Raw genomic sequence first — 21,400 nt, 5'->3', positions numbered from 1 at the left:
TATTTTCATTTAAAAATATATTATATTTGAAATTTTTTTTTATTATTATTTTTTGCATGATTTTAAAAATACATTTTCTTAAAGTACAACTAAAGAATCAACATCTCCTCGTTAGCATCAAAAAAGTATAAAAAAAAAAAAAAAATCTAAGAATCAATATCATAATTGAATCAATTTTTGTTTTTATTTTTTTTGTGTGTTTGTTTTGTTTTGGCATTTTTTGTCTATTGTGTGATCGTTCATTTGGATGTTATTATATTCATTGACTTATTTATTTATTTAGTAAAATATATAATAAAAATAAGTCTTTATGGGGGGTAAAACTGTAAAAACGTTGTGTATCTTAAAAAATAAAAAAAAAAAACTATAAAAAAGAGTGTACATTCTTTTATTTTTTAGGAAAGAATTGAATTCAACTTAATTAAAATAAGTTTAAGACAGGGCAAATTGACACTTATCTTACAATAACTATCCCTTACATAGTTACATTATTCTTTTCCTTCTTTTTAGCTGGATATTAATCTTTTTTCCTTCTTAATCAAATAGGAAAAATTGACCCAAAAAAAAAAAACACAATTTTTAAACAAACAATTCATAATCCATTTATCTTATCAAATCAATTTTTTTTTAAATATCCAATCTCTAGTTAAACTAACTGAAACCACTTATCAAATCAAATTTAAAAGCTCTTTAAAATAGTAGAATATTAATACCATGTACAAACACAAGCATAATAAATACTTACTAGCCTCATTACACGTGCTTTACGTGTCCAGTGAGATTTTTTTTTAGTAAAAAAATTCTATGTTTTTATTTTATATATATAATTTTTATTTTAAGAATCTAATTTATAAGTAAATAAAGTAATTCAAAAATTAACAAAAGAATTGTCCTATTTTTTAGGTAATATTTTAGTAGAAGTTAGAGTCACATTTTTACCGAATTATCCTTTAATTTTGTTTTTACTTAAACATAGAGATATAGGGGTATTTTTGAACAAAAAAAATGACAAATTCAAACAAGAAAATTCCTTAAATAATAGTTTAGATAATTATAAAATTGTGAAAACAAGAGTTAATTAAGTTATAACGGTGAAATAGTGAAAATAAGAGTATATAATTATAACGTGTTAAACAGTGTAACTATCACTGCTCTTAAAAATTAAAAGTAAAACTAAAATTTCAGTAGAAGCAAATTCTGCCTTCTTTTTTTTACACCAACTACCACTCCACACACACTCTCTCTCTAAAGCACTGTGCTGTGATGTATTAAATGGGCAGAGAGAGAGAGAGAGAGAGACTCAGATCTAAGCTTCAATTCATCTTCTCAATCCATCAATCTCAACTCTCAACCTCTAAATTGTAATCTCTCTTTCTCTCTCTCTCTCTAACTCCTTATGCCCTGTTTGGTTGCTGAGAAAATACAAAATTACTAAAAGATAGCAATGTTGACTCCCGAAATTCACTTTCTTCTTAGCTTGAGCTAAGTTTGATTCATATTTTTTTGAAAATTTTGTTTCGTTCACTTTTCTCACGTTTTCTCGGCATCCAAACAGAGAATTTGTGACTATGTGCCGGCTATTTATGAAGAGTTGCTAATTTTGTGCTCTGTTTGGTTTCTGAGAAAATATTGAAGAGGTTCTGCTTAGCTGAGCTGAGTTCGATTCAGATTTTTTTGAAATTTTGTTGTGTTCGCTTTTCTCACATTTTCTTGGCATCCAAACGGAGAATTTGTGACATGTGCTGGAAATTTATGAAGAGTTACTAATTCTGTGCACTGTTTGGTTGATGAGGAAAGAAAAATGTGGTTCTGCTCAGCTGAGCTAAGTTTGATTTCAGTTTTTCTTCCTTTGAAGCCGCTAGACTGTGAGGAAGACATTTAAAATCTTGTTTTCTTGGCGACCAAACAGAGAATTTTGTGCAGGTATGCTTTATTTTTTGTTACCTGTGCTGGAATGTATGTACAGTTAGTTACTAATTTTGGATATTTTTGCTTTTTCTTTAGGGTTTATGACTTGTATTTAGGTATTCTTTGATTGGTTGATGTGAAATCGGAAGAAAATAAAAAGGAAGTGAAAAAATTGTGGAGGGTATTTATGCTTCTTAGTTTGCTTTTCATATATGTATATATAATAATTCTCAACTCAACTAAGAAAGGTTCTTGTGCTCCACATATTGTAGTGGAATAATGTTACAGTTTTCAATAGTCGAAATATGTCCTGCATTTTCTTAGCTTCCAAGCAAGCATGAAAGCCTTGTGCAATAATAGTGAAGCTTCTTTTGAGAAATATGGGATAATTGAGTGGTTAAGAAGCTGAAAGCTAAAATAGTTGGACACTTGGACTGAAAATGCATAAAATTATGACCTTTTTGGTTACCTAGAAAAACTGAGAAAAGGAAGATAAGAATGTAACTTGATTCATCTATATATTTTCTTGGCAACTGAATGGTGCATTTAGTTTGTTCTCTTTTTAAATCGTGTAAATGGAGATGTGAAACAAGATAAGTCTGCTATAGACTAATTTTATAATATTAAAGAAATTGACTCGTAAGCTAAACTTGGTTTGCAGAAAGTCTTGAGTGGAGGTATAATTAATCAATGGCAAGATCACGACAACTATTTTCAAGTCAAGATTCCTCAATGTCACCCCCTCTGGTAAGATCAAGGGAATGGGAGGGACCATCAAGGTGGACTGAGTACTTGGGTCCACAAATGACACCTCCAATGACATCTAGGAGCTCTAGGAATGCAGGTCCTGATGGACAGGTCCAGAGTTCAGGCGGGTCACAAAAGGGTTTGAACATGAAGTCGGTGGTCCAACTTAATGAAGTTGCTGAAGGTCTTATGGCTAAAATGTATAGGTTGAATCAAATCTTGGACTACCCAGATCCAATTGGACATGTATTTACCGAAGCATTTTGGAAAGCGGGTGTGTTCCCTAATTACCCAAAACTTTGCATTTTGCTCTCAAAGAAGTTTCCAGAGCATTTTAGCAAATTACAACTTGAACGTGTAAGAATTCATTTCCTTTCCCATTCAAAGTAAGGTGTTTTCTTTGTTAATTACTTATGTGTCACTAGTGAAGTCTTTCACCTTGGGTGACCATGCTGCAGGTTGATAAGTTTGCATTGGATGCTTTGCATGATAGTGTAGAACTTCATTTGCAGAGCTTGGAACCATGGGTTCAGGTATAGAGTTGGTACTTATGTTTACTTCTTCTCTTCTTCTTTTACTTATTTTCAACCCATTTTTGTTATTTATTCTAAATTGGGCATGGTCAAAGTTAAGCTTGTGTGCAACTAATAAACTGAATGGCTTTCCCCCCAAGTCTTTTTTTTTTCCAGTGCTGCATAGCCGAAGATTGATTCTAATCTCACTCTTTTAATCATGTCTTTTGTTTAATGTTCTGATGATCAAATGCTAGTTCAAGTTAATGTTGTCAAATGCACATCCAAGCATGTGTCTTTAATTGTTCAAATATCTAGCTTGTCAACTGTAGTTTTCATAACAATAACACTTCTGTCATGATAGAACCTCCATGTATCGCAACACATGTTTAGTAGAGAAGATAAGCTATGCCCTAGCCAAAAAATTAAAAGAAACCTAGTGATTACCATAATAAAGTTCTGGAACTAAGAAGAAAGCACTGCAGTTGCAGATGAGCCATATCATTTCATAAATAATATAGTGTTTTCCTTGTTCCAAATTCTGATCATACCACCACACCCCCCCCCCCCCCCCCCCCCCCCCCCCCCCCCCACAACACCCAGTATTTCATGCAATCAACTGCATAACTGGAACTAACTGTATTACTACTTGGCTACCATGTGAGTGTGCTTACCAAATCATTTGGTCATCTCATGTGGCACAATGATCAGTGAGAATTAAGAAGCTTTATTTAACTTTAATTCATTGTTCTTTAATAAATACTGTGAGAAAACAATTAGAAATTGTTTCCAATGAGGGGATGACAAGAGGATTATAGAAATGTTATTATCTTTTGTCAGTATAATTTATAAAGTATGATGGATAGCCTCATACTTGAGGTTGCGAAAGGAATTCGGATGTTATATCCTGAATTAGAGTTTTAGTGTCATATCATTTAATCAATTTTCTCTTTCTCTTTATTCATTCCCATTATCTCGTTCTGTGATTATTTGTTGAGTTTAACTTGTGAATGGAATGAGATGACTTCTCTAATTAATATTTTTCAGCATTTTTCATGACTTGAGGAGCGGCGACCTCTTTGTTCCTTTTTTTGTTTTTCTATTTATTAAGTTCGTTCATTTAATTTCCCTTTTTTATTAAGCGAAATTCATCCATGATTACTTATAAGAAAAACATGTTTCATCATGACATCAAGTCATATATCTGGAACTTCCTTGTCCTACTGCAAGCTTGGACTGTACGGGCTAGGAATGAATTGTGGGGATCTGTCGAGCTTCCACTTCATAATATTAATTCAAAACCGGCTCTTTTTATAACTCTGTGTCAAATGATGAATTTATAGTTGCAAACTTTTACATAGTTTAAGAATCAATTTCCTGGTAAATATACTCAGTTAATTGCTTTCCTTTGCTTGAACCAGCTTCTTCTTGACTTGATGGCATTTCGAGAACAAGCGCTGCGGCTTATTCTGGATCTAAGCAGCACAGTAATTACATTGTTGGTGAGTTTCAAATTCTCGTCATTGTTCAAAATGTATGTTTTGGATGTAAACTTTGATGAGTGGAAACTGTTAGCAACTTGTCACTCTAGAAAGCTCAGTTGTCAACTTCTGAGAAATGGCAACCAATAGTTGTATAGTGCTTGCCATGGGAACAAGGTACAAGACAGACATTGAGCTTCCTCTTCCATTTGAAAATCTGACTGAGAACATATGGTTTACAAAAGTTTTTGAGTTCTCACTTCGTAGGGTTGTTCGAACTAACTTTTAGGCTCTTCATAGGAACCTTGACCTCTCCTAGTGTAATGATCTTCCTCTCTCTATGTGTTTTAAAATTGTTTCCTTGAATGGATGTTGCAAAAGATGTTTTTGAAAAAACTGTCACTTTGGGAGAGGTGGATGGTTTGTGTGAAGGCTATTTGAACAGTCTTAGGATGCTAGAAGAATAAAAAGTGAAAGACTGAAGGTATTGGGGATGCAAGATCAATTTATAGTCCAAATGTTCTGAGTCATTTTTTTTTAGTGCAGGAGGAAACTCAAGCTCTATCTTGAGCATCATATTCCGTATTACTGTTATACCTCTTTTGTTAACTATTTCACAAAAAAGTGACTAGGGTAAGTTTTATTGCCCATGTGTGGGTCCCACATGAGGGGGTGCTGAAATAATAAAACTCTACTCTGTTCTCTGACTACTTAAATTGCTAGAGTAATTATTTCTTGACAAAAATCATCAACACTATGCTTGTTAACTTAAGACAGTATTTTGCAGCCCCATCAGAACTCGCTTATACTACATGCATTTATGGACCTCTTTTGTTCCTTTGTTCGTGTTAACCTTTTCTCCGAGAAGGCAAGTCAACTTTCCATTGTGTTTCATTTATCTGTCTTTCATTTTCTTCCTGTTTATCCTACTCTTAAAAGTGCTCTAGTTGAAACCTTTTGACTGCTTTGTCTTAACTATGTATGTGTATAGTCATGTACCATACAGCATGTTTTTATTTGTGCTAATGCAATGGTTTCATAACAGATACCAAGGAAAATGGTGCTTCAAATCTATAACCTTTTACATGCCATGTCAAGTAACGACCGAGATTGTGATTTTTACCATAGGTAGGAGATATTTCTACTTTTCAAAATTATGTTGGTGCTCCTAGAAGGGTTTGTTATTATGAATATAGGAGTATCTTGAATTTTCCTTTTTCTTTACTGATTATACACTATACAGCTAGCTTATAATTTTGTTAGTGGCATGTAACCTGATGTCCAAAGATGTTTGGAGGAAACTCTCTACGTCCAAGTCACTGACTGGAATAAATAAGGATTCCAGTTACTTTGCTGCTTATAGTCGAAGAGCAGAGGAAGTTTTTAGAGGTTGTACGGTGTTTGAAACTGAATGGGTGTGACTCTTTCTTTTGAAGAGAATCTTTTTGTTATGTTTCACACATGAACAAGTGATGCCCACCATTTCCATGCCCACATGGCCCTATGATCTGCATATGGTGTTTAAAGCTTGTGCTTATCCTTTTTGTGATAAATGGTAGTTGTGACTTGTCATAATTTTTGTCACGGGCCAATGGTCTTGGAACCAAATAGAATCTACTGCTATAAACAATGGGCAGATGGTTAGGTCACAATTTCAAACCGATGAGGGTGTATCGGTATGATTTGTGTTTGGCTTCCCAAAAGAGAGAATCATCTTTATCATGGTTGATAGTTATGTACTCTGTATGTATTATAACATAACAATCTTTAGGAGAAGGAAAACACACTTTTAGATGCTTAGATTAACATTTAATGGCCAGTTGCAGATGATACTTCCTTATTTATTTATTTTTTTAATATTTGAAAGGATAACTGTCATATGATTTGCCAGTGAGCTCCTCTTCTCCTTGTAACAAGAATGTGGGGAGAGGGGTGGGGGTGAGTTTATGGGTTTAGGGTCTACTAAGTGCCTATGTACCTTACTAACAAAAGATAAAAACTGTCATATGATTCTTGTTCTCAATTGATGCATCACACCATATATCTTTCTGTCTCTGGATTTCAGGTTGGTTCAATTTATAGACTCTTACGATCCACCACTGAAAGGATTACAAGAGGACCTAAACTTTGTGAGCCCACGTATTGGGGAGGTTAATATCATTCTTTACTTATCAAAATGCTTTTAAAATGATGTTTAGTTGTATGTCTCATTTCATTTGATAAGATGATCATCTTATGATAGTTTTGTGCTCCTGCTGTACTTGTGAATGAATTCTTACAAGTGGAATCAGTCTAAGTGAAAATATATAATAGTTGGGAGGTGATAATCTTAAAAATCATCCACGTGTCCTGGTTTGCAATATGTCAAAATTACAAAAAAGAAACCCTCCTCCTCTACTCTTTTTGCCTCAATCATCATAGAAAAGAAAATTTCTGTCATTAAATTCAGAAAGAAAAAAAATTATGAACTGAAATAATGTATCTACAATGGTCGCGTATTTGGATTCTTTATTGTTGAAACTAGGAAGTTAGAAATGTGGAAGTCTGTTCTTGTTTGAGGGTGGGAAGTTGGTGCTTATTCTAAGATCCTTCTCCAACTTATTTGGTTTTTCTCCCCTCCTTCCTTATTCCATATCTCCAAAAAAAAAAAAAAATTATTAGGAAAAATGTTCAGGAACTTTTCCTGGATCTGAAGAGGACTGGAAGTCAAATGTCATTTTATTTGCTTAGGCGAGGATTTCAGTTGGTGAAGTTTGAAGATTTGAAATAATTAACTATTAGATCTTTGAAATGGCTTTCCTGGGTAAGTGATTTGGAGAAATGAGAATGAAGAGGCAAATATTGAAAGAGGTTACTGCTAAATATTTGCTTCGGTAGAATTTTGTGACATAAGTGCAGTGGCTCAGTAGAAGCAATGATCAGAGCAAGGTCAGATTTTAATATTGGGTTCTCAGTTGTAGTAGGTTTCTGGGATTCCATCTGGTCTTGGATGATATATCTTTGGGTCTTCTCATTTATGCTTGAAATTCATGATCATTAGCTGTCAGTGAGGAGGCTTTGGAAATGCCTTCATTGTTCTAATTGGTCATCTGATAAATGGAGGCTTTGTTTTCTGTGTATTGGGGGCTTGATGAGTGAAGTTTTTTGTGGATGAGGTGATGGCGCATGTTATTAATTGAAAAGGCGTTTGGGGGGAGAGGGAGTGGGGGGGGGGGGGGGGGGGTGTTGTTGACTTTTTGCGTATATCCAGTTTTCTTTTGGCAAGCTGGTTGATGTGGTCTTAATATTTGTAATGGCTTCCCATAACAAAATGCACTGCAAGACTTCTAGCATTGCATGTGCTGTTATGGAAAAGAATTGTCTTTGTTATATAGGTACTGTTGAATTAGGATGCCTAGTTCTTTGAGATTCACTGTCAAGTTTGATGTGGGATGGTTGTTCAAATGATCTCAAAGTTATAGTGTCTTCAAGTTTCAATGCTTGATCATTTTAAATGCCTTGTAAATCTTTCAAGTGACTTTTATTTAGTCGATCACATTTTTCTTTTGCATTGAGAAACTTCTGCCGGAGACATTCCTTTCAAAAACTACAATGGAAGTTTCAATTTCCTTTTCCAGGTACTAGAGGCAGTCGGTCCTGTTATTTTCCTATCAACAGATACAAGGAAGCTTAGAAATGAGGGATTTTTGAGTCCATATCATCCTCGATATCCAGATATACTCACAAATTCGGCTCACCCAATGGTAGATTCTGTTTACTTTTGATGATTTTGAGATAGGTCACAATTTGCAACTTTTTTTGTCAGTGGTATTACTGTTTACTACACTACTACACTGCACTTCTTATGTCATTATCCCCCTGCAGAGAGCACAAGATCTAGCAAATGTTACTTCTTACCGAGAATGGGTATTGTTTGGGTATCTTGTTTGTCCTGATGAGCTGCTTCGTGTCACTAGCATTGATATTGCCAATGTAAGCCCCAGACATTGCTTTGTTCCTTTTTGCTCTTGTTATGCAATAAAGTTTACATTTGAATTCAGCTTATATCAAGAGAAAGAAAAAGTATGTAAATCTATGATAAGCATGCATTATGGAAAGTGTATCCTATACATAGTGCTAGCAATGCAATTAATAAATTAAGTTTGCAATATTTATAAAAAGGGCTTATACTAGTATACATGCAAGAGTCCACTGGGAGGCAACAGATTCATGAAGTAAGCGTGGCGTATTTGATATGGACTTGAGCGCATTTAGGTGTTGTAGGCTTGTAGCTAGCATGTATACAAATTTTTTATAGTTTAAACCCAAGTTATTAATACCATACCATGGCTGTTTCGATTTGGCCGCTAGAAAGAAATATTTTGGTATATATATATGTTAGTAGCATTAGACTAATAAATAAATATAGATAATATTAGAACTTTCATCCGGGCCTACATGCTGGATTACAAATAAAATTGGTGGGTTCAATTTTTATATAGTATAGCTCATTGGCCTATATTAAGTTTTGATACTGGTCCGACAATTTTGTTACTGGCTGAGATGCCCGAAATTCACTGAAATGGCCAGTAGAAACACTCCAAAAATTTAAGCTATACATTTCTAGGGGGTAATGAATTGTGAGAACCAGTTTGGTGAATGGTATGATACATTCTGGCCTTTTTGGCTGGTACAAGATGATATTAATAACTTTGGTTAAGATCTTAGTAATTCCATAATGTTATGTAACCATTTTGTTGCTGGTATATGTCCAATATACATGTGTCAATAGAAGACTGATTTCAATGTCATTGACAAAGAGATTTTTAGATCTCTTAAAAAAATATCATGCCATATAATTTTCATTTATTTAAAACTGCACTTTAATGTTCACACCCCACAGAACTATCAGAAAGACAACACAAACATTAGAGGAAAAGATAGGCCTATTGAGTCATTATTTTTTTGGTTTTTTTCTCTTGGTTTCTTATATCAGAGAAAAAAGCTACATTCATCATATATCTCAGCTGATAATATTTTTTCCCTTTTCTAAATTGGTTCTGGCTTACAGGTTGTGCTGAAGGAAAATTTAGTTCTTACAATATTCAGGGATGAGGTGGGTTCTACCGCCTGTTGTTGAAATTATACTTGTCATTTGCTGAAGTTTTTTTCTTTTTCAGATATGAGTCATTTGCAGTTATTGACTGTCATTGTAAAACATTAAAATGCAGTACATACTTTTGCATGAGGACTATCAGTTATATGTTTTGCCACGAATATTAGAATCAAAGAAGATGGCAAAATCAGGACGTACAAAGCAGAAAGAAGCGGATTTGGAGTATAGTGTTGCGAAGCAGGTTGAGAAAATGATAAGGTAAAATCAGAAATTTTTATTAACTTATTTTTCTTCTATCCCAAAGTCTAAATGCAAAGCACTAAAGGTAAAACAACTTGTCATTGCTGAGTAGAAATATAAGAAGAAAAAACATTTGTTATAGGTTAATTAAAATATTGATTTTACAGTTTCCTTTTACAGCTTAATAATGAAGATACACCTAATTAAACCTAAGGCAATTTTTTTTTTTTTTTTTTGGGTGCAAAATTTGCACAATATAAGTACTTCAGCATTGACCTTGGAATATTAAAAGGGATATAACCAGTATCTATGTATTGTTTGTTTGATAGCTATGCTGGCATTCTCATATCATAAAGTTTTGAGTTGTATATTTGTCCATACTTCATGGGAAATTCTTGTTTTATTAGTGACATAACATTTAAGAGTAACTATAATTTTGTTCTTATATATATATATATATATATATATATATATATTTTAAGAAGCAACTATAAAAATAGCAACCATAATTTTCATTTTCTCATAAACAACCTTTCCTGTTGATGTTGAATGGTAAAAATTTTTTCCTCGTGTTTCGAATATCCATCAGATTACCAGGTTTTATTTATTTATTTATTTATTAATTATTATTATTATCTAACCTCTTTGATGTTTATGGCTCCATCAGCAAGCATTGAAAATGATATAGTAATGTTGGTTGATCATTTCAGTGAAGTGCATGAGCAAGCATTTGTGTCTTGTGATGCCATCCATCGTGAGAGGAGAATATTATTGAAGCAAGAGATTGGAAGAATGGTGCTTTTCTTTACTGACCAGCCTAGTTTATTAGCTCCAAACATTCAGGTAAACATTACAAACTTCATTAAATGAGGTATTGGAAATTGTGTCACATGCCGGAAGTTCTGTAGTGCACCCACCCACCCACCCAAACACGCAGACATATAGCATTACTTGAATGTGACTTATTGGCCAATGTGGCCAATGCAAACATATGGTTGAATTTATTTGGGGAACCTAAGGTATGTCACCCAAGGAATTGTAGATAGGTTTTACCCTACCCCAAAAAAAGAGAAAAAGTTAATCAATCCACTCATCAACAAGCTTGAGCTTGTTCAAAAAACAAATGAATCTTGTGGAATTGTAACCTAACTTGGTGGTGAGCTTCAACTTGGTTCATGATTGAAATAAAATTAAATAAACAAATTATTAACTTTAAATACTTGGCTTGACTCAACTCGGTCATAGCCCTACTTCTGAATGGGTGGCTCACCTGCCATCCTATCCCACACTGAAACTCTTAGTCTTTTTTTCCAGTAAAACCGTTAAGCCAATTACATTTCTGGATGAGTTAGGATATGGGCAGGTGGTCTTTACAATGACATTGATATTAAATTTCTTAGCACCCTTGGATCAGCTAATTAGTCTTTACAATGACATTGATATTAAATTTTTTAGAACCCTTGGATCTGCTAATTAGTTTTATTTCCTCCTTATGCTCTCTTTGTCAATGAGTTAGAGTTGTTTTTACATGTAAAATACTTAGATATAAAATTGACTCATTAATAGTTTTGTAGTGCTGAATTATGCATTCTCTAATGATTTAATATTTCCTACAGATGGTGTTTTCTGCCTTGGCTTTTGCTCAGTCTGAGGTCATATGGTATTTCCAACATGTAGGAATTGCATCATCAAAATCAAAGGCTGCACGAACGGTACCAGTGGACATAGTAAGTGAAGTTTTCCTTCCCTTTATTGGTTGCACCAGTTACCACTAGTCCTTGTTTGCGAACCAGCTAATGAAGTGCTTGACTTTAACCACTATGACCTTTGTTTCAGGATCAAAGTGATCCAACCATTGGGTTCCTATTAGATGGAATTGATCGCCTATGCTGTTTAGTGCGCAAGTATATTGCAGGTTAGAATTTTTTTATTATTATTATTTGCAGGTTAAATTTATTGTTTTATATATATATATATATATATATATATAGTTTTTTCTCCCTAGCAAAAAGTTATATGTAACTTGTTTCCTTCTAAGATAGTTTATAATGACTCAAGTCCTTGGCTAATTTGTACCAAATACAAATAATAAAAATTGTGAAATGCATTTGGAGGGATAACTTTCTACTATTGAGATGTTCAGACATTACACTAGTGAATCTAGAATTTTGCATAACCTTGTTGATTTTTAATTGTTGTTTACGTGCAGATTTAAATATGATTTACCTTTTTAAGCTTCTAAAAGTCTGAATTAATTGAGAGGACAATCTGATAATTTAGTACCAAAAATTAAAATAAATTAACCCTAGTCCCTCTTCTCAGAAGGTTCATATACACTTTGAGCCACAGTAATTCGCCACCCATTCCATGATTGGCTTTGTGATTTTAATTATCACCACATAATATATATATATATATATATATATTAAGATGGCATTACCGTGCTACTTTGCATGAAAAAAAATATGAATTTTTTGTTTTGGTCCATAGTAATTTAGTAGAGTGATGGTTTAGTTAATCATCCACTGCCTTCAGAGCAGCATATCAACAGTGCAAGTCTGCAAGCCAAGTAAACTAAACATGAATACTCAGTCTTCTGGGCTTCACTTGGATATAACATGAATGCTTTCATGTAGAATTTATCTGATATGACTGATAAACTTTGCTGAGCAGCAACTAGATAATATGCTATGTTGTTTTGTTACTACAGCCAGAGATCTCTCATATAAATTTAAAGTATATTTTATACTTTTATTCATACTTGTATGCAGCAATTCGAGGTTATGCATTGTCATATCTTTCTTCCTGTGCTGGTAGAATCCGTTTCTTGCTGGGCACTCCGGGAATGGTGGCGCTTGACTTAGATGCAGGCTTAAAAGGACTCCTTCAGCAAATTGTTCAACACCTTGAAAACATTCCAAAACCTCAGGGTGAAAATATTTCTGCCATCACATGTGATCTATCTGTAAGTTATCTCTGCAGACCATGTTCTATTTTTATTTAGTAAATGTTGCATCTTCTGAGGTTTCTGAAACTTTACTGACCTGCTATGGGTCTGTAATTTTGTTTGTCACCTCCTTTGGGTAAAAGTCTCGTATAAATAAATTACGTAGTAACAAAACATAGTGACAAATGTGTGTGATCTGATAAACATGTTAACTGAGGTTATTCGTTTATGTCAAAAGCCCTGGAGATTTCAATTAGTTTCTCATATTTGAGTGTGTGTTTTTGTATATCTTGAAGCTTTTACTTTTAAGTTATTCAGAGTTTGTGTTTTATAATAATGCAAGAGAGGTCATTGATATAATTAAAAGTGGTCTCTTATCATGCATGATAAGACAACTGGACGGATGAGAGATAATAGAAACATAACAACCACAGTCTCAGTCTCAAACTTTTGGTGTCAGCTATGGAATCCTCCCTTTCTCCCTGACCATATTAGATCACAGAAAAGAGAAAACTTGCACTCTTTTGACCGGAGGATTTCTTATGTAGCGGGTTTAATGAATTGCCACAACAGTCTACAAATTATATTAGATATGTAATTTGCACTCAAGAGTTTGTAGTTGTAGCTGTTTTATATTTCATCTTGCACACAACTTGTGTGTTGTTTCTAGATATGCTTATTTTGTAACTCACACTCAGCTGAATTGCTTTGAGGTTAGTCTTGTTTGAAAATTGTCCTCATTGTTTTGTAAGTATTGTGGTTCTCATTTTTGTACTGGCTTCTTTATTGGCACATTATGGATAAATAATTATTTGTGGTAATTAATCAGGATTTCCGAAAGGATTGGTTAACGATTTTGATGATAGTCACATCTTCTCGGTCTAACATAAACATAAGACATTTGGAGAAAGCTACAGTCTCCACCGGAAAGGAAGGATTATTATCAGAGGGAAATGCTGCTTACAATTGGTCCAGGTGTTCTATATATCCGACTTTGATTAGTTTGCTAAATATCATAGTCCATTATTGCAATAAGTTACAACAATCAAAATTAATATTGCAGTTGTACTGAAAAGAAGACTCATGGTTTTCAATTTGGAAATAGGGATTCTTAGAGCTTAATAGTCAAGGGGAAAAAAAGGAATAGTAGGTATTGTTTGAACTCCAAAAAACATTTTAAAGAAAATGATCTGTATAGTTTTTTTAGATGATCCGTATGTTACACACATACACACACATAAAAGAAAATGAGAGGGAAAGAGGTAAGTCAAAGCTGGAATCTTTTCTGGTGAAATGCTTGAAGGTACCTTTTTCCTACTTTTAATCATCACTAGTGATTTCAATCTAACACTTAATATCTGGCCATAAAAAGAAAAAGAAAAATCCAAGATTTAAGAACTTCATGCTCCTTTTTTTATATAACATGTTGGAAAACCAAGAAGGTTAGTATGAATACGCCAGTGTCTTAGTTTTCAGTGCATTTTTTGAGACATTTCCAAGTTTAGCGGGCTAGGTCATCGTGTTCTCAAAGTGATATCTAGGTTGTTTATTTGGTTAAAGCTGTTGAACTAGTTCAGAAGCATGTTAGCTTATATTGATAAAATTCACATATGATGAGCATTGATGACATCAATGCATACTTGGATTTCTGCAAAAGAGACAATAATAGCTTATGTGCATCTCTTTCGCTTTTGATGCAGATGTGTTGATGAACTGGAATCTCAATTATCAAAGCATGGCAGTCTTAAAAAGCTCTATTTCTACCACCAGCACCTTACAGCGGTAATTTCTTGCATTCTATTTGTTTAACCTGTTTGCTAGGCTCCCCTTACTATACCAAAAAAATTACATTGTCTGATTGATATAGAATTTATTTATTCTATTAAAGTGCTATGTAATGCTGACCTGGATCTTGATTGTTGTAACAGGTCTTCAGGAACACCATGTTTGGACCAGAAGGACGTCCTCAGCATTGCTGTGCATGGCTTGGTGTTGCTAGTAGTTTTCCAGAATCCGCTTCTCCCATTGTTCCGGAAGAGGTAAAATTCTCCCTCTCCCACTCCCATGCATCCTTAATTTTCATATTTTGGGGGCAAGGTTGCCTGTCAGCCTACCAATTACCTCTCCCAAACCCCACAAAAAGTGAGAGTTTTGTGCATTGGCTATGAGCCTATGACCTCTTTTTTTGGATTTCTTAGAAGCTTACAATATCTTAAAAATAGCCACATATCATAACATTTAAATATTTCATCACTAAATGGTTCTAATCTTTAGATAGTGGCTACTGTGTTTTTTTATCAGTAAGAAATATGTTGTATTAATAATTTTAAAAACCGAACCGGTCAATGAACCATTTTTGCACCAAATTCCTGGTTTTTACCGGTTTGGGCGGTTTTACTGTACTGGATTGGTGCAAGGTTCCCAGTCGAACTGGCTGGGCCGGGCCGGGCTGGTCTGGTTTTTAAATCCATAGTTGTATTTTTGCCGAATCTGCCTAAAACAGGATCATTTGCACTTCTGAGAGGTTTAATTCTTTCAAGGTTTACCCACATGCTTTTGATCATCATTTTAAGATAAGGTGGAATGCAAATTCTTTTTTCCCTTATATCTGATAATGTGTAATGTGATTGGGAAATTTGATTCCATCATTACAAACAATAGTGACTTAACTGATGGCAAAACTGCCAGGGTAATGAGTGTTGTCTTTTAGGTGATGCTTATACCAAGTACATGTTCACTTCCATCTACTACTTGCTTTTGCTGCCCGATTAAATCCTTCATCAGTTGTTTCATATACACACACACAGAAAAATGCTAAAATGAAATTAAAGTGACTTTACTCTATACTGCAAGCAGGTAACAAAAATTGGTCGGGATGCGGTCCTTTATGTTGAATCTCTCATTGAATCAATCATGGGAGGATTGGAGGGATTAATCAATATTCTTGATTCCGAAGGAGGATTTGGTGCCCTTGAGAATCAGGTTGATACATTTATGTCATGTTGTAACATAAAGAAATACTTGAACTTGATCTCTTGTTCCTGTTTAATGTTACTAATTATGGAGAAATCTCTCAGCTTCTTCCAGAGCAGGCAGCTACCTATATCAATTATGCATCAAGACTTTCAATTCCTTCAACTAAATCCCCAAAGTTATCAGCTGGCTATGCTTTGCCTGGGCATGAGAGTTATCCTGAAAATGATAGTTCTATAAAAATGTATGTTATTTTAAATCAAATGCCAAGTTCTCTTTTGCTTTCTTTCAATTCAAGAGTCTGCAACTTTGCATGTCTAATTCTTCGATGATGGCAGGTTAGAAGCTGCAATGCAGAGGCTGACCAATCTGTGCTCAGTTTTGAATGACATGGAGCCTATATGTGTTCTAAACCATGTCTTTGTCTTGAGGGAGGTAAAACATTTTATATTCTTATTCTTTCCTTCTGTTTTCCCTTAATCTTTTCACTTCTCTCCTGTTGCTTTGATGATAACAAAATTGTGTAGAAGTGTTTTACAGTGCACTAGTGTGCTTTACTTCCCCCCTCCCCCCCTTTTTTTCCTTTGTCTTTCTTCTTTTTGATGATAGTTCCTTCTTTTGTTGCTTCCTTCTCTCTTTTGATTAAATCAATTTTGTGCCTTACTAATTTATGATCCTTTCAATAAAATTTAAATTTAGTTGCCTAGACATCATTGAATCTTTTGTGTTTGGAATGCCATCTTGTACGATATTTGGCAGCTTTTTCAACCGCTTGAAAACAAATCCCACTCTTTCTATCTTTCTTCTTCTTCTTCCTTTTTTTTTCCTTCCCGGTGTTTGATGACTAATCAAGAACGATGTTAGAACTTAGAAGTATTGGTTAAATGATTAAATTTACTATATCCCAAGAGCTTAAGCTTTTGGGACAATCAATAATTTAACATGGTATCATAGCAGGAGGTCTTGAGTTCATTCTCTTTCGGCCCACATGTGAGGGAGAGTGTTAAAACTTAGAAGTATTGGTTAAATGATTAAATTTACAATATCCTAAAAACTTAAGGGCCTGTTTGGTAATGTTGTTCTAGTAACATTGTTTGTATTTTTTGGAAATGTGTGGGTGAAAAAGTGTGTGAAAATACGTGTAATGTTGTTTAAAAACTGAAAATTATTGCTCAAAATTACATACCAAACGGCCCCTAAACTTTTGGAACAATCGGTAATTTAACAAACGAAAAATTTGGTCTCTTCAAAATATGCTGTCAATTAGCATTAATTCTTACAATAATGTAATGCTTAGTTTTTCAAATGATTTATGTAAATGCGTATTATTTGACTTGTTTGCTTTTTAGTAGTTTGACTGCAGATACTCCCTAATGGAGGCAAATGTTTTGCCTAATAGGATCTGATCCTCAGTAATTTTAGTTCAAAATTGAACTTCATAGACAATCTACACGGATTAACTTGTAAAAGTAACAGAGGTATTGAGTACCATACTTTGAATGTGAAGAAATTCTAAATGACACAAACACACAGAGAGATATTCACTCCTAGAGCAATGGATTTTATTTTATTTTTAAAATGTGTTATGCAAATACGCAATACAACTTAAGAACTTAAGGTTGCCAACAGGTGCCTAGGTAGTCCATCACCTGAATTAATGTAATTATAAAATAGTTTTGGTTCTAATCTCAAGAAAGCAACTGATTTTTGGTTTAATTTTGGCCGGCTGTTTTTTGGAACTCTGGATCTTGACTAAGCCAAAAACTGGGTAGTTATTTTAAGGATATCAAAATATGGTTTCATTGAGTAAACCAAAAATGGCAGTTATTGGATCTTCTTAATATTATTGCTACGGCACAAGTATGACAATAGATAAAAGATTAAGACGTGATATAAAATGCTTAAAATACTTGGGATTACTACAATGTAAAAGTATAGAAAAGCCTTTATCTTCCTCTATCATTTTATGTGGTGAGTTTCACTGCCTTAAATCTTAAAAATATTTTTAAAATGTCAACTTGTAGGAGCCTGTACCATTTAGAAAAGTCAGCTTTTATTATTTTCCTTGTTATTGATATAGTAGTCTTACTGAATTTGTTTTGTAAGACAGCTAAGTATCATGCCTCTTTTGCAGCTAATATCCACAATCTATTCAGTCATACATATTTACAATAATAGTAGTTTGTGATCCAATCACATCAAATGCATATGGGTGTGTTTTTAAATACATGCATGTTGATGCACATGTTTGGGATCCAATAAAACCATAACAGATTCTTGTAATTTGATATTTTGATCCTAACACACCAATCATTAACTGCAGTATATGAGAGAATGCATCCTTGGGAACTTCAGGAGGAGATTGCTTGCAGTACTTAAAACTGATAATGATCTTCAACGGCCTTCTATTTTGGAGTCTCTGATTCGCAGACATATCAGCATTGTCCATCTTGCAGAGCAGCATATTAGCATGGATTTAACCCAGGGTATTAGAGAAGTTTTGCTCACAGAAGCCTTCTCAGGACCAGTTTCCTCTCTGCACTTGTTTGAAAAAGTGACAGAACAACCTACTGGATCAGCTGCTGAAGCTGTATGTAACTGGTACATAGAAAATATAATCAAAGATGTATCAGGTGCTGGAATCCTGTTTGCACCCATTCATAAATGTTTCAAGAGCACAAGGCCTGTTGGTGGATACTTTGCAGACTCAGTTGCTGATCTGAGAGAACTACAGGCCTTTGTTCGTATTTTTGGTGGCTATGGAGTTGACAGGCTAGACCATCTGCTGAAAGAACACACAGCTGCTCTTTTAAATTGCATTGACACCTCATTGCGCTCAAACCGTGAAGTGCTAGAGGCAGTAGCTGGCAGCCTGCATTCTGGTGACAGAATAGAGAGAGAGGCATCTATGAAACAGGTTGTTGATTTGGATACAGTGATTGAATTTTGTGTTCAGGCTGGGCTAGCCCTGGCTTTTGATGGGCTTCTGGCTGAAGCTGCTGGAGCTGTGCTTGAAGAAGGTGCACCCTTGATATATTCATTACTAGCTGAGGTAGTTAAGCATGTACCTGATGAAATACCTGAAAAGAAGGAAATTAGGAGATTGAAAGGAGTGGCAAATAGTGTCGGTGTGGTCTGTGACCATGATTCCCAGTGGGTGAGGTCAGTCTTGGGAGAAGTCGGGGGTGCAAATGATGGTTCGTGGAGCCTGTTACCATATTTATTTGCCACCTTCATGGCATCTAATGTTTGGAACACCACTGCATTCAATGTTGAAACAGGGGGCTTCAACAACAATATCAATTGCTTGGCAAGGTGGGTATGCAGTCATTTTTCCATAAATTGGAATAACGCCGATGACAAGGACTCTTGAATGCTTATTAGTTAAATACTATCTGAAACCCAAAGTTAACAAATGCATACACGCAAATAAATTAAACCCCCTATGTGCCTTAGATCTTCTGGAACTACATCATTTGATAGCACAAATATCTGTGTTTTACCTTCTACGCTTCTAGATACCTTTGTGAATATAAAACTGAAAAGTTAAGCCATAGTCTGCTGCACATGAAATGTTGTAGTGGTTCTCATTATGTTTAGCTATCTTTGACAATCAAATTTCTTCTGCAGGTGTATTAGTGCTGTGATTGCAGGAAGCGAGTTTGTTAGACTAGAACGTGAGCATCAGCAGAGACAATCTTTCTCAAATGGACATGTTGATGAGACACTAGATTCTGAAATACAGAGCCGTTTGTCAGCTGAGGCAAGCATAAAGTCCACAATGCAACTCTTTGTAAAATTCTCTGCAGGGATTATACTAGATTCTTGGAGCGAAACTAACAGGTATGTGAATGATTTCATATTCTTCTGCATGTGTCCAAATGCCCTTTCAAACTGTGATATGGCATGTTTCAAAATGGTCTTGTTGAAATTAGGCTAAAAAGAAAAATGACGACACTGCTGGACTATGTTTTTCTGCACAACTTGGTCTCTAATTCTCCAGTTTAGCCATTGGCAATATGGTGGTTTGTGTTAACATGTAAATTGTCCAAACTGTTAATGTCTTCCTCTTTTCTGCACAGATCTCATCTTGTAGCACAGGTTATCTTCCTAGACCAACTTTGTGAGATCTCCCCATACCTTCCAAGAAGTTCTCTGGAACTCCATATTCCTTATGCCATTCTTCGGTCAATATATAGCCAGTACTACACGAATAATCCATCCTCACTGCTGGCATTACTAACTGTATCACCCCGCCATTCTCCTGCTGTATCACTATCACATGCATCCCCTGTAATAAGGCAGGGCCGTGGTGACTCAACTCCTCAGTATCTCACTAATGATTCAGGCTATTTTAAATCAGCATCATCATCATATAGTCAGGAGCACATTTATGATAATGACAGTGGAAACTTTCGGGGGAATGAAAACAAACACCGGAATGTTCGCCGGTCTGGGCCACTGGATTACAGCTCAAGTCGTAAAGTAAAACATGGTGAAGGGTCAACTTCGGGAAGCACAGGTCCCAGTCCATTACCAAGGTTTGCAGTTTCTAGGTCTGGCCCAATAGCATATAAGTAGAAAGATGGCCAACAACAAAGAAGAGGGCGGTAAATTATGATAAATATTTTCCCAAGGATAGTTATATGTATATATAGTTACTGAGATAGTTCATAAAAATTTTGACATAATGTATACCTGAAATTACTTTCCTTTTTGTGGTAGCCTTGATCGTGTAAATTAATGCCATTTATTTCATTCCTTGAACCTCCAAGCTTTTTATCAGAGCTAGAAATTTGTGAAATATGGTTGCTTCCCCTGGGGAAGTATGAACATTCACTTGTATCCTGTACAGCCCTCCATTAGTCATCTCCGGATTGCCCAAAGATGAGCTACCTGTGTTAAGTTTAAACTAGACAATCTCAAGTTTATTCTACCTGACATTAACCCGCTGCATTCTTTTTGATCATTACAGACCGAGAATCACAATACAAATATTCACCGGCAACACAATTAACATCTCTGCTCAAGTCATTGTTTGAAGGATTGTTCTTAAACACAATATTATTTCTATCCTGTCAAAGGTTCCAAATGGGCCAAGGAGGGGGCCTTATCAGTGACCATATTTGTCTTAATTTGGATTAAAGTATTTACCCAAAACATTGGGGTGACCACCAATGTTGATGCAGAGCTTTGGGTTACAAGGGATGGGTTGACATCATATTCACGTATAAATCTCTCTTGGAAGTTGAAATAGATATTGATGCCGAAGTAGTGCTAGGCAAGGTTTCTGAAGCTTACAATAGCAATTTATATCATGTTTTTCTTATAATGGATTGCAAGATTTTGTTGTTTTTGATAATCTGCTGTGGACCTTTGTGTGCTTCTTTTCTATGACAATTTGGGTTTGTATTATGAGAAACTTTATTTGCAAACTTCTGCTTAGTTAATGAAGATCGGGGTTTACCAAAAAAAAAAAAAAAAACAAAAAACAAAA

The 21,400-nt window shown here is 34.7% G+C and overlaps 1 protein-coding gene across 1 annotated transcript; it reads left to right on the top strand.

Annotated features, from left to right (window-relative positions):
- Positions 1–1,270: 1,270 nt before the first annotated feature.
- LOC126706453 (protein NAP1) lies at positions 1,271–20,680 on the top strand. The gene is made up of 24 exons (XM_050405930.1): positions 1,271–1,923; positions 2,570–3,012; positions 3,114–3,188; positions 4,589–4,669; positions 5,436–5,516; positions 5,694–5,776; positions 6,714–6,798; positions 8,266–8,391; positions 8,513–8,620; positions 9,699–9,743; positions 9,859–10,001; positions 10,694–10,826; positions 11,600–11,710; positions 11,820–11,898; positions 12,755–12,948; positions 13,760–13,905; positions 14,631–14,712; positions 14,859–14,969; positions 15,787–15,912; positions 16,008–16,147; positions 16,242–16,338; positions 18,227–19,218; positions 19,534–19,746; positions 19,986–20,680. Exons 2-24 carry the CDS (start codon positions 2,599–2,601, stop codon positions 20,482–20,484), a joined length of 4,164 nt encoding a protein of 1,387 aa, XP_050261887.1. The 5' UTR covers positions 1,271–1,923; positions 2,570–2,598; the 3' UTR covers positions 20,485–20,680.
- The last annotated feature ends 720 nt before the right edge of the window (positions 20,681–21,400 follow it).

This window comes from Quercus robur, chromosome 11, assembly GCF_932294415.1.
Source record: "Quercus robur chromosome 11, dhQueRobu3.1, whole genome shotgun sequence".
In the NCBI taxonomy this organism is placed as follows: domain Eukaryota; kingdom Viridiplantae; phylum Streptophyta; class Magnoliopsida; order Fagales; family Fagaceae; genus Quercus; species Quercus robur.
Note: the sequence above shows the minus strand (reverse complement) of the source record. Positions and strands in the feature narration are given on the sequence as shown.

Coding starts and splice junctions, on each gene's coding strand:
- LOC126706453 (XM_050405930.1), top strand. CDS start 2,599: ATGGCAAGATCACGACAACTATTTTCAAGTCAAGATTCCTCAATGTCA. Junction 3,189..4,588: donor GCTTGGAACCATGGGTTCAG/GTATAGAGTTGG, acceptor TGCTTGAACCAG/CTTCTTCTTGACTTGATGGC. Junction 11,899..12,754: donor AGTGCGCAAGTATATTGCAG/GTTAGAATTTTT, acceptor ACTTGTATGCAG/CAATTCGAGGTTATGCATTG.